We start from the raw sequence: 13,411 nt of genomic DNA, 5'->3' as shown, positions 1-13,411 counted from the left end.
CGCCACAGGAAATATCCGCCAACTTGTGTTTGTTTAGATGTATTTATACGGTCCTAAAAGGAGGAAAGAACCACCCACCTCTCCTAACCCTGAGTCCTAAGCTGCAACTTAAATATTCACAAAAGTCCCTAGCGCACTTCATATTTATAGAAGTATCAATGTGACAGCAGTAGCTTAGCAAGTCAGCCCAAACTTATGTACACAACAACAAATTAATAATTAGAATCTTCAGTCTTTTATTCTTTCTGTGGATTCTTCTCGTACTCAAGGAAGCCAGCGTGAGGGGACTTTGGACGATTTAATTAAGCAATTAGACGTTTTTGAAGCCAAATACTGGAGAGGGAGCGCCCACCTTGGGAACCCTTTAAAGACATTTAACCCACCCCGGATGATCGTGTGGGTCAGAAATATCACCACATGTTATTCGATACAAAGAGAAGCCGATTGAGCCTTGGAAAAGCCGCATGTATATGTAGCAGAGGTGACGAAACACGTGTTGGCTTGGGGCTCTCGACCAGTCACAGTAACTCACACAAGAGAAAAATCAACAGAAAGAATAAAAGACTGAAGATTCTAAATAATAATTTGTTGTTGTGTACATATGTTTGGGCTGACTTGCAAAGCTACTGCTGTGACATTGATACTTCTATAAGTCTGACGTGTGCTAGGGACTTTTGTGCATGTTGAAGGAGTTGGGTGTGAGTCATTGTACTCCACTACCCAACCCACTCCTGGTTTTTGACCATACCTAGTGTTCCACTAAATAAAGGTATTTCCACAGTACACACTAAGGTATTTTTAAGATTTATCTGGATCCCCTGTTATATGGTGTTGTCCAGTAAGATTTATGTAAGAACTCCCTCCTATCTAGTCAGTCTTCGAGGAGGTTGAGTCCGCCTTGGTGTTATTGTCCTACTGGGGTGGGGAGAGGGCTCCTATGATGAAGCCTGACACAAAAAAAGTGTGTGAGGTTTCCTCTTCCATTATGGATGACTTCCCAAAGACAGTATTCTAAGGTTGTTGCTCAGTCTTTATTTGTGTCAGAGCCAATAATTTTGGAGCACTAAGTTCATGGTTTGTTTGACCACTGTCACCATACACTTTTTGTTGTGTTAGATGTCATTTAGGGGTCCTCAGCTGCGACCCCTGGTTTGCCCCTTGGACCCCCTGACTTTGCGACCACTGCCCTCAGAGGTGGCAAAAATCAGTGCCGGGAACACAGTGGCAGCCCGCCCTTTTTGCTTTTTGTCAATCTTTTTGTTACACGAATAGTGAAAAATAATACTTTATTTTTTGTGTGTAGTTTTATATAGTGTGAACTCGACCCAAAGGAATCAGAGCACTTTACATGAGCACCAGTTTCATTCCAGATGGACACATTCATTTCTAGGCATGGGAGATAAAGTGATTTGCCCAGAATCACAGGATGTCTGAGCCAGACTCAAACCTGGTCCCAGCTGCAAAGTCAGCCCTCTAGCTGTTAAGCCATAGTGTCATCAAACATGAAGAACAATTAGCTGGAATATGATTTGTCCTGACCACTGAGGTAAGTAAAGAATGCCTTTAAATGTATATTGTGTGCGTGCTTGCAGTTGGGAGTGTTTTTAAGTGAGAGAGTGTGTATGTGTAAGCATGAAGTGAAGGGGAACGGGCATGTGATGTCACTTCCGTTACCCCATGCATTTTGGTGAAGTGACTTCCATCTTCTGAAGAACAGTGTTAATTTCTAAGATGACCAAAAGGGGGTGCTGTAGCGCAGAACGAGCCCCCCTCTAGATACCGCTTTAGCAACAAAGCCACCTTTAGAAGTGCCAGTAAAGAAGATTGTGGCCCGTTATGGGTCGGCCCTAAACCAGGGGGGCAGGGGGAGGCAGCCCCAAGACGTTTAAAGCAGCAGCCCATCAATGTTTCATCAGATGAGTCCGTCCATCCTGTGAGACTCCTCGGGGTTTACAACACTGAGCTTACCCCCCCTCCCTCCCCCCCACGCCCCCAAAGCACATCACATCCTTCCACACTTTTTAGTTTTTTCTTCACTCTGCCCTTTCCCTCTTTGCCACCTCTATCTGCAACCAAACTTCCCTCTTCTTCTCCCCGCCTTCCAGCTGCCCCCTTTCCCCCAATCACCCACCTTCACTCTGAATGCCCTATGTGGCCTGACCTCTCCCAGCCCCTCTCTTTCACCGTCTCTCACGCATGTTTCTCATCCAACCTTCCTTTCTTTCGTCTTCCCTTTCTCTAATCGCTCTCCTCGTTTATCCCTCCTTCACTGTCCGCACTGACTCTAGGCTCCTCCCACTTCTTATATATATATAATCCCCCCTCTATCCAATGTGCCTGTACACGTCTCACTAAACGGATATCACCGGCTCAAATTAAGCACTGCACACAGGGCAATGTACACCAGTGGTCGAAGTGCAGTAAAAAAAGTATGGAAACTGTGCTGCTACGTGTAAGGGGGCGGGGAAAGGGGTTGGGTGAGTGAGGATGTATGACGTTACAACGCATACTTTTACCAAGCATACCATTACAACGCGGTATTTACAACGCATACCATTACAACGCATAGCGCTTTGGGGTGCTGGATAGTGAATAGTTTAATTTACTATTCCAACTCCAGTCCCCGTGGACACTAGGAAGGTGTTAGATAGTAAATTAAACTTATTCCCTATCCTAGAGCGCCCCCCAGCGCAATGCGTTGTAATGGTTTGCGTTGTAATGGTAGTGCGTGGTAAAAGATTCGTTGTAAAGGTTGTATACCGGTGAGTGAGTGTGGGCGTTGCTAAAAACCAAAATATTCTCTATGTTTTTTCAGTCTTTCACCTTCTGGTAACTACATATAAAATAACACACAGCTTACATGAAAATGAATATGTTAATCAGTGGGAAATACACTATCTTACCATATGGAACCTCAATTAGTTACTACACTGCACCAAATCCTGGTTGATGCAATGGAGAATAGTGACTTGTGTATGTTTAGTGCTACAGGTTCCCAGTCTATGACAGAAAGTACTGTGAACATGCAAGACATTATTTCAAATTTGCATTACGCACAGTATAAGATAGGCTGTTACAGAATGTGCAAAAAGGTTTAAGATAAAAGTGTTTCCAAAATATAGATTTTTTGCAGGGTGTACGAAGTGCATTTTTTTTTTTTTATAGTTGTCTATTAAAAGCACACAATTCACAGCTTAGAAGAATGCAACTCCCTTACCATACCCCTCAAAAAGAATACATGTGTATCTTCCGGAAGCAGTTTTTTTTATGGTTACTGTCCCTTGCCTGCTTATGACGAGCCCAGCTCGTCATGAGGCACAGTGGAACTGTGCTCATGACGAGCTGGGCTCGTCATCAGCACCCCAGCGCCGCGAGCCAGCCCCCTCTCCCCCTGCACAGGAGTGGAATTAGCCCCGCATTTAAGGGGTTAAAAAACACACTTCACATCTTAGCAGGTAGCTCCCTTACGGTACCTCTCAAAATGAATAAATGTGTATCACCAGGAAATTTCAAGGAATTTCATCAGTTAAACCCAATACCGGCTTCCAGATGCCCTTTTACATTTGTAGATTCAGCATTTGGCACATTTACACTTCTTTCAGGTAATCAGGCACCCTGCCAAGAAGAATTGTTTTTCTGCCTACCCCTTCCTCGGTTTCACGGAGGAGGCTACCTGAATGACACTTTAGCTGAAGCTTTTCAGCTCCCCGAATTAACCGTCCCAGGACAGCTGACTTTTGACAAGAAGTAGGGGAACTGTTTTCCTAAAATTAAAAAAAATAAGGTCACCCCGTGATCCACTGATGTACACACATGGTCTGGCCGACACACCGGGCAATGCACACCCACATACAGGCTCTGGCAGACACACCAGGCAATGCACACCCACACAAATCCTCTGACAGAACCACCGGGCAATGCACACCCACATACAGGCTCTGGCAGACACACAGTACAATAGACACTCACAAACATGCTCCGGTAGCCGGTAGCTCCACCCGCCTCGTGCCTGACCCCCGAGTGTTGCCGCCTTCGCTGCCCGCTGTGCCTCTGGTGTGCCACTGAGCTGCTGTGCCCCTGAGCTCGCCAACGATCTGGTCTTGTGCATCATTGTGTATATTTATTTTTAATTTCCGCCCAGTATCGTAATTGTTGTGCCTGTTTCGTTTTTGCTCCGTCTTGTGCATCATAGTGTATTTTTTGATCATTGCCCAGTATCGTAATTGTTGTGCCTGTTTAATTTTTGCTCGATATTGTTACTTCTGTGCCCCCTGATTGCTGCCGCCACCACTGGCCGCTGTGCCTCTCCGGTTTCGGTTTCTGTTTTAGCATTCTTGTTGTGGTGCCCTGCGCCCCTCCACCCCGCTCCCTGCCGCCGCTCTGCCCAACTCCCGTTCCCTCCTGCATCACCGCTCCTCCACTCCACACTCGCCACCCCGCTCCCGCCTCCCAGCTGCTCCTCCCTCCCACTAGTTGTCTAGGCCTGCACCAACGAGATGGGGAGCTGTGACCCGACCTGACCTGGTCAGAGCCGGTCGCTCCACCCGCCTCGTGCCTGACCCCCGAGTGTTGCCGCCTTCGCTGCCCGCTGTGCCTCTGGTGTGCCCCTGAGCTGCTGTGCCCCTGAGCTCGCCAACGATCTGGTCTTGTGCTTCATTGTCTATATTTATTTTTAATTTTCGCCCAGCATCGTAATTGTTGTGCCTGTTTCGTTTTTGCTCGATATTGTTACTGCTGTGCCCCCTGATTGCTGCCGCCACCGCTGTCCGCTGGGCCTCTCCGGTTTCGGTTTCTGTTTTAGCATTCTTGTTGTTGTGCCCTGCGCCCCTCCACCCCGCTCCCTGCCGCCGCTCTGCCCAATCCCCGTCCCCTCCTGCATCACCGCTCCTCCACTCCCCACTCGCCACCCCGCTCCCGCCTCCCAGCTGCTCCTCCCTCGCTCTGCCCCCTCCATTCTCCACTTATGGCGGAGTGGCAAACGCGCAGCAGGCGCGCCCCATTCGCGCCGAAGGCGCGCCAAAGGTAAGCCCGTCTATGCCCGTCCGCGCCTGGACCGCGCCCAGCACCAGAGCCCCTGGCCCCCGTAGTGACCATCCCCCCGCAGAACATACGGCACCGCAACCCTCACTGCCCTCAACACCGGCAGACTCCCCGACTGCCACCGAGCTGCCCCAGGCCGTACCTATGGACCATTCACCTGCCAATCCTGCAAGTTCTGCTGCATCAGAACCCACACTACAACTACAAACGCCAAACAGAGCTCCAACAACAACCACCTGAAGTGCATCCTGCTCAACACCCATTCAGTTCACAGACACGCCATAGAACTATGGAACCTACTTGACACCACAACTCCAGACGTCGTCTTCCTCACGGAAACCTGGATGAACGCCTCATCTGCACCCGACATCACCATAGCCATCCCGGTCGGATACAAGATCATCCGAAGAGACCGCATCAACAAAACATGAGGAGGCATCACGATTGTCCACAAGAACACCATCCCCATCTCGACCTGCTCCAATGACACCCTCAGAGACACCGAACACCTCCACTTCCAGATACACTCCGACCCCAAGACAACACTCAGAGGCACCCTCATATACAGACCCCCTGGACCTCGTACACAATTTTGCGTAGACATCGCCGACCTTGTCAGCCCACACGCCCTCCCTTCCGAGGACTACATTCTTCTAGGAGACCTCAACTTTCACCTGGAGAATAACAACGACAACAACACCACCACCCTGCTTGATAACCTCGCCAATCTCGGACTCAAACAGCTGGTGAACACCCCCACCCACTACGCCGGACGCATGCTCGACCCAATCTTCTCCTCCAGCAAACACATCTCCTTTAATCACACCACAGGACTCCACTGGACGGACCACAGCTGCGTCCACTTCAGCTTCAGAAAGACAACGACCCACCACCACCCGCAACAGGCTCCCTGCAGAAACTGGAACAAAATTACCGTCAACCAACTCACCACATCTCTGAACCAAAACCCTCCCGCCAGATCTAAGGACCCAAATCGAGCAGCCTTTAACCTTGCACAATGGATCACCCACTGCGCTGACGAACTAGCACCCCTGAAAAACCGTCCCATCAAACCAGAAAGCAAAAGAGCCTCCTGGTTCAATGATGACCTTAAGAACTCCAAAAAGAACTGCCGCACCGTCGAGAAAATCTGGAGAAAAAACCCAACCGCAGACAACATGACCGCCTTCAAGAACGCCACCCGCAAACACCACCAGCTGATCAGCACCACTAAGCAGTCAGCATTTAAAAACCGACTAGACAACAACGTCCACAACAGCAAAGAACTCTTCAACATCGTCAATGAGCTCTACAACCCCAGCGCCGGCAACAACGACATCACTCCCTCTCAAGATTTATGCGACTCACTAGCCTCGTTCTTCCACAGCAAGATCGCAGACATACATAACAGCTTCAGCGACCTGTCCTCTCCCCCTACCTTCGAACTGAAGCCCCCTACCACCACCCTCCGCGCCTGGACCCCAATCAACACCGAAGAAACCATAAGCATGATGAACTCCATCCATTCCGGTTCTCCAACCGACCCATGCCCCCACCACATCTTCAATAAGGCCGACTCCGTCATCGCACCTCAACTCCGAGATATCATCAACTGCTCGTTCAACACCGCTACCTTCCCGGAAAGCTGGAAGCATGCCGAACTCAGCGCCCTCCTGAAGAAACCTACAGCACACCCCACCGAACTTAAGAACTACCGTCCCATCTCGCTCCTCCCGTTCCCCGCCAAAGTCATTGAGAAGACCGTCAACAGCCAGCTCGCAGCCTTCCTCGAGTCTAACGGCTCCCTTGACCCCTCACAGTCTGGATTCCGAGCTAACCACAGCACCGAGACCGCCCTCATTGCAGCTATAGATGACATCCGAACACTACTCGACAACGGGGAAACAGTGGCCCTCATCCTCCTGGATCTTTCCGCAGCGTTCAACACGGTATGCCACCACACCCTAGTACATCGCCTCAGGAACGTCGTACTACAAGATAAGGCATTGGACTGGATCATATCTTTCCTCGCCGGAAGAACTCAAAGAGTCCATCTCCCCCCTTTCAGATCAGAGGCCACCGAAGTCATCTGCGGCGTACCACAAGGATCTTCGCTTAGCCCCACCCTCTTCAACGTCTACATGAGCCCCCTCGCATCCATCGCACGCCAACACAACCTAAACATCATCTCCTACGCTGACGACACTCAGCTGATCCTCTCCCTCACCAAAGACCCAACCACCGCACAAACCAACTTACACGAAGGGATGAAAGATGTAGCCGAATGGATGAAGAACAGCCGCCTAAAACTAAACTCAGACAAGACGGAAGTCCTCATCCTAGGAACATCCCCCTCTGCCTGGGACGACTCATGGTGGCCCCCGGCACCAGGCAGCGCACCCATACCAACGGACCATGCTCGCAACTTAGGATTCATTCTAGACTCCTCCCTATCCATGACCAAACAAGTCAACGCCGTTTCATCATCATGTTTTAACATCTTACGCATGCTCCGAAAGATCCCAACCGAAACTAGGAAAATGGTCACCCATGCACTTGTCACCAGCCGACTAGACTACGGAAACACCCTCTACACCGAAACCACAGCCAAACTGCAGAAAAGACTTCAACGCATTCAAAACGCCTCCGCCCGACTCATCCTGGACATACCTCGACACAACCACATATCAGAACACCTGAGAGACCTACACTGGCTCCCTATCAGCAATAGAATCACGTTCCGTCTCCTCACTCACGCACACAAGGCCCTCCACAACTTAGGACCCAGCTACCTCAACAATCGCCTATCCTTCTACACCCCCACACGCCAACTACGTTCAGCCAACCTAGCCCTCGCCGTGATCCCATGCATCCGAAAAGCCACAATGGGAGGAAGATCCTTCTCTTACCTGGCGGCCAAGACCTGGAATTCCCTCCCCTCTCACCTCCATCTCACCCAGAACCATCTCTCATTCAGGAAGCAACTTAAGACTTGGTTATTCGATCAGTAACAATCCCCTTTCCCTTAAGCGCCTTGAGACCCTCTGGGTGAGTAGCGCGCTATACAAATTTCTGACTTGACTTGACTTGACATGTGCTCTGGCAGACACACACTGGGCAATGCGCACACATGATCTTGAAAATCCACCTAGCAGTGCACACACCCACACATGCCCTGGCCCTGGTAGACACGCCTGGCAATGCACAAACATGCTCTGAAAGATACACCGGGCAGTGCACACCCCCACATATGCCCTGGCAGACAAGCAGGGCAATGTACACCCACAAAATATACTGAGAGTTCAGGAACACGAACCAACACTAGATGTCAAGGTTACGGCCGGAGCTGCCAGACTTACGAACTGGGAAACCAGGTGACCTTATGTAATGAATGTATTTGGTGCTCATGCAAAGCACTGCACAACATTCAGGTCGAGATGGTGCTATATAAAAAAAGAATTCTCCCTCCACCCGCAAACAAGCATTGGCACTGCATGCTCAGACAGGCAGGCAATGCACTGAATGCTGACTCTACCTCCTCAGACGGACACAGCACTAGATGTCAGTGCTCCGTGCTCAGGCGAGCAGAGCAAGCACCGAAGACTGATGAAACCTGGTCAGGTTAACCAAAGACTAGACCTCCACACAACCTGCTCAGGCAGCCAGAGCAAGCCCCAGGCATGAACACAACATGCTCACATATCTGACCCTAAAGTTCACTTACGCACCTCACATTTGAATGGGTATTCGATATTGATTCAAAAGGGCCTGGTCCTGAAGAAAGCCCACGATCCCTTCTGGTCTACAGGGGCTGAAACATGTTGACCAAATCCCTGGAGTTGGAGTTTTAGCCTTGAGTCCATTTTTACCGCCGCCATCTTCAAGGCATGAATGCAACTCTTGTGTCTGTAGGGGAGGGTATTATAATAGTGACAGCTGCCAGGGACACCACTGCCCTAACAGAGACCTACTTTCACACCTTATGAGGCACCTGTAAGAGCTCTCACCCTGGCCCCACCCTGGTGAAAGTCCCAAGGAAGGGGTGTTCAATGATGCCACCTCGGTGGGTGGGGGCTCAGCACCCTTTAAAGCACCCTTAAAGTAAATACTCTGCCAGAATCGTCATCTTGGTGCATTACAAAGAGTGTGACTGCACAATTCCAACACAACATACTGTTTGCTATTAACATAACTTATTGTACAGACAGAAGACAGCACGCCCAGCCAGCAGCACAAAGACCAGGTGTCACCCCCCATACCCTGGGACACAGGCCAAACACCGGCCAATGACGCGGACATACCACGCGCACGTGGACAACTGACATTACAACAAGACTTGACACTACACGCTCGAGCCGTGGGACAAGGAGCAGAGGTGACGCAACACACCCAGCTGTAGTGCCACAAGGGACCAGTCAGTACTCACAGGGGGTATCCGGAGCCCAGGGCCAGGGCGGCGTACAGGCACCAGGCGGCTAGAAGTCCTCTCATGGTGGGCGCTGTGCAGGTCGGTGGAGGGTGGGGGCAGTCGGATGTACCCTCGGGGCAGACTGAGGTCCTTGTGCACTCACTACACCCGCCTGGGGCTTTATAGGCAGCCACGGCGGGGAGGTCTCGGAAGGAACATTCCAGAAAGCGTTGCACAATCACCCCCCTCCCTCCCCCCGCCAAAGCACTCACTGTACACAAGAGGGAACAAGACAAACATTGACCTGTCCGCTAAGCCCAATACCTCCCCCCCCCCCACCCCACCCCACCCTCCCGCGCTCACCTGGCACACAGACTGCGGGGTTTGAGAACCCACAGGCACCTGCCGGGAATATCGTTCAGAGGTAATCACAGGAGGCGCACGTGCGAGCAAGGGCGTGACGTCACCAAACTGTGCTGGGAAGAGAGGGACAAGTGACGTCACACACTGCCGCACTCCTGATAACGTCATAGCTATGTTATGTTATGCGTACATATATTTATATTAATTGACGAAAACATAGGTTAAATAGACGTTCTAGTTAGAAATGGTAATAATTTATTACTTTACATAAAAAAAAACTTTTGAAATTGACTGAAAAAACCAAAGGTTAATCTGCTGTAATGTTCTTTTCTCACTGGTCCTGCAGGACTCCCTTGGACCAGCCAATCAGAATGTTTTTTGCCCTCGTGGTCCAGCGTGAGTCCCGTCGGAGTCCAACAGATATTCATACACGTTGAACCTTAACTTCTCTAAACCGGCTGAACAGAATTACAACACATCAAAAAAAGAACACTTTCTGCTTAAGGACCTAGCTTTCTGCCAGATCTAGAGTAATTATGGGGCATATTTCCAAGGGGGCGATTGGCAATTATCGCCGGTTTAGCGGCCGTTTTCGGCCGCTAAGCAGCGATAATTCTATTGCTATATTAGCAAGCTGTCGCTAACATCAGTTAGCGACAGCTTTTAGGCAATAGGGAGCGGTTTGGGGCTCGCTTTGCATGTCAGCGATATTTATCGCTAATGACATGCAAAGTGGGCGTACCCAACCTGTTAGCGACTGAAAGCAGTCTCTAACGTCGCTATCGCCTATTAGCAAGGCGGGCGAAGCGATGGAAATATTCCCGCTATCGCCAAAAACTAACGCCTGCTTAGACCAGTTCTTAGCCATGTTATCCAATGGGAGGTGGATAACATGGCTAAGAGCATTTCGTTGCTAATGCGTGAATATCGCTGTATTCTCAACGATATTCATGCCATCGCCGGAAAAATTATCGCTTTGGAGATAAACGTTGCTAATAGCACGTTATCTCAGCGATAATTTCCGGCGATGCTTAGCGATAAAAAAAATAGTTGCTAAGCCTAGTTAGCGATAAATATCGCTACTCGTTGGTAATATGCCCCTGAGTTCCGCCGCTTTGGCTGTGTAGTTGTCTAATTTCTCCTATGTAAATTGCGTTTGGAAAAAATGTTTGGGACCCCTCCTTTTTCTTAGATCCCCCTTGACAGTCCACCATTAAACTTACCAGGAAGGAGCTTGTATTAGTTTAAAACAAAAAAACGCTCATCCTATGGAAAGCCTGATCTATCTATACCCACACAGAGGCCACCACCGCTGCGTAATACAGCACATTCTGCCAGTGGTATGGCCTTGCACACCAGTCAGGCCTGTACCTTCTCGCCCAAGTTTCAATGGCTTCGCCACAGACCAGAGTTTGGTGTTTGTGAGTTTTCATAAGAAACATGAAGTTTGAAGCTATTGAACGCTACATTTGAAGGATTTTGAGACTTTAGATCCAGTTATATCGCATCAGGCATCTTGATACATTGGAGATATACATTTTTGGGTGCGGTATTACATCACATTTATTAGATTTCTTCTCAGGAATGGGGGGTTACTTTTTAAAGTGGTGTTTCTATGCAGATTTCAACCTATTTTCTTGCATTCTTCACCATTTTATGCACAAATACTCCACTAGCTTTATCTGGTAAAATGAGTCCTTGGACGACTACAAGGGTAAAGTATTAGCTCACATCTCAGGATCTCTGTTGAACAGCAACTTCTGTCCTTGTTCAATGTGACATTAACAAGATACTCCTAATGCAGGCCTAGATGTTCTGTAGCCAGATATTTAGATGCATAATCAGTTTGTTATATGTGGCTCAAACTTTACCCGTGCTACTTACATTCTAACTGACCTACTTGTCTGTGGGCATTGCTGCAGAGCTATACATGTGTGAGTTAACTGGTAGCACTGGGTGCAGAGCCACGATGTCCATCTCCGGGCTTCTCTGGAGTGTGTGAGGTGGGCGTTATTATAGCTGTTTAGAGCTGCACAGTGGGGCATGTTATTTCCTTGAGCCAAAGACGTTGTATCTGTGAGGGTCATTGATGTATTTATTGCTGTCCTGGGCCATTGATGCTCATTGCAGCCTGGGGCCATTGATGCTCATTGTAGCTTAGGGCCATTGATGCTCGTTAGAACCTGGGGCCATTGATGCTCATTCCAGCCTGGGGCCATTGATGCTCATTGTAGCTTAGGGCCATTGATGCTCGTTAGAACCTGGGGCCATTGATGCTCATTCCAGCCTGGGACAATTGTTGCTAATTGTAGCCCGGGCCATTGATGCTCATTGCAGCCTGGGACCCTTGATGCTAATTGTAGCCTGGGGCCATTGATGCTCATTGTAGCCTGGGACGATTGATGCTAATTGTAGCCCGGGGCCATTGACTGCGCGGCAGTGAGCTGTGACACTTGACCCGGTCATTCCACTACCGCACGGCCCCCGTGTGCCCGGATTCTGCTGCTGCTGCCTGCTTGGCCCTCTTGCTGCCGCCTCTCCATAGGGGCCCTGCTCTCCAGGCTTGCCCTCGCTCTCCAGGCTTGCCCAGGCTTGCCCTGATCTCCAGCCTTGCCCAGGCTTGCCCTCGCTCTCCCCCGCTCCGCTTTCCCGCTCTTTCCCCCCCCTCTGCTCCCCGCCGCTGATCTCCTGCGGCCCCGCCCCCCTCTCCTGTCTCCTGCTCCCCATTCGCCGCCCCGCACCCGCCTCCCAGCTGCTCCTCCCTCCCACTTCACCATAAATGGCGGGGACCGCGCGTACGCATAGCGGCCACGCGCCAGAGCCCCTGGACCCCGCCAGAGCCAGCCAACCCGACTGAGCTACGCCGCCGCCACCCTCCACGCCCTCAACACCAGCCGACATCCAGCCTGCTACCAAGCCACCCGGAAACGCACCCACGGAGCCTTCACCTGCCACGCCTGCTCCTTCACCTGCACTCGGTCCTGCACCGCGCCAGCCAAAACAGCCGCCAACAACAACCACCTCAAGTGCCTCCTGCTCAACACCCGCTCCATCCACAGGCACGCTGTAGAACTATGGGACCTCCTGGACAAAACGGCACCAGACGTCGCCTTCTTCACGGAAACCTGGATGAATGCCTCCTCAGCCCCCGACATCGCCATTGCCATCCCGGACGGCTACAAGATCATCGAGAGGGACAGCGTCAACCAGACCGGAGGAGGCATCGCCATCGCCCACAGAAACACTATCCGCATCACGACCAACACCGACGACACCCTCGCCACCGCAGAGCACCTGCACTTCCAGATTCACACCGACCCCAAGACCACCCTCAGAGGAACCCTCATCTACAGACCCCCGGGACCACGCTCACACTTTAGTGAGGCCATCGCCAACTTCATCAGCCCGCTCGCCCTCGCCTCCCCTGAATACATCCTCCTAGGAGACCTCAACTTCCACCTGGAGAACGACCAGGACAACAACACCACCGTCCTACTAGACAACCTCGCCAACCTCGGATTCAAGCAACTGGTCAACACCCCCACCCATTACGCCGGCCACACGCTCGACCCTGTCTTCTCCTTCAGCCACACCACCGAG

General features: G+C 50.7%; 1 protein-coding gene across 1 annotated transcript in view; it reads right to left on the bottom strand.

Moving 5' to 3' along the window:
- Window positions 1-9,686, bottom strand: part of HPX (hemopexin) — a 52,526-nt gene extending 42,840 nt beyond the window's left edge. The window contains exon 1 of the mRNA XM_086933709.1: window positions 9,467-9,686. Within this exon, the coding sequence (XP_086789835.1) occupies window positions 9,467-9,531 (65 nt within the window). The 5' untranslated portion in view covers window positions 9,532-9,686. The remainder of the gene's footprint in view (window positions 1-9,466) is intronic.
- Between the last annotated feature and the right edge of the window lie 3,725 nt (window positions 9,687-13,411).

Source organism: Lissotriton vulgaris, chromosome 8, assembly GCF_964263255.1.
Source record: "Lissotriton vulgaris chromosome 8, aLisVul1.2, whole genome shotgun sequence".
Classification (NCBI taxonomy): domain Eukaryota; kingdom Metazoa; phylum Chordata; class Amphibia; order Caudata; family Salamandridae; genus Lissotriton; species Lissotriton vulgaris.
Note: the sequence above shows the minus strand (reverse complement) of the source record. Positions and strands in the feature narration are given on the sequence as shown.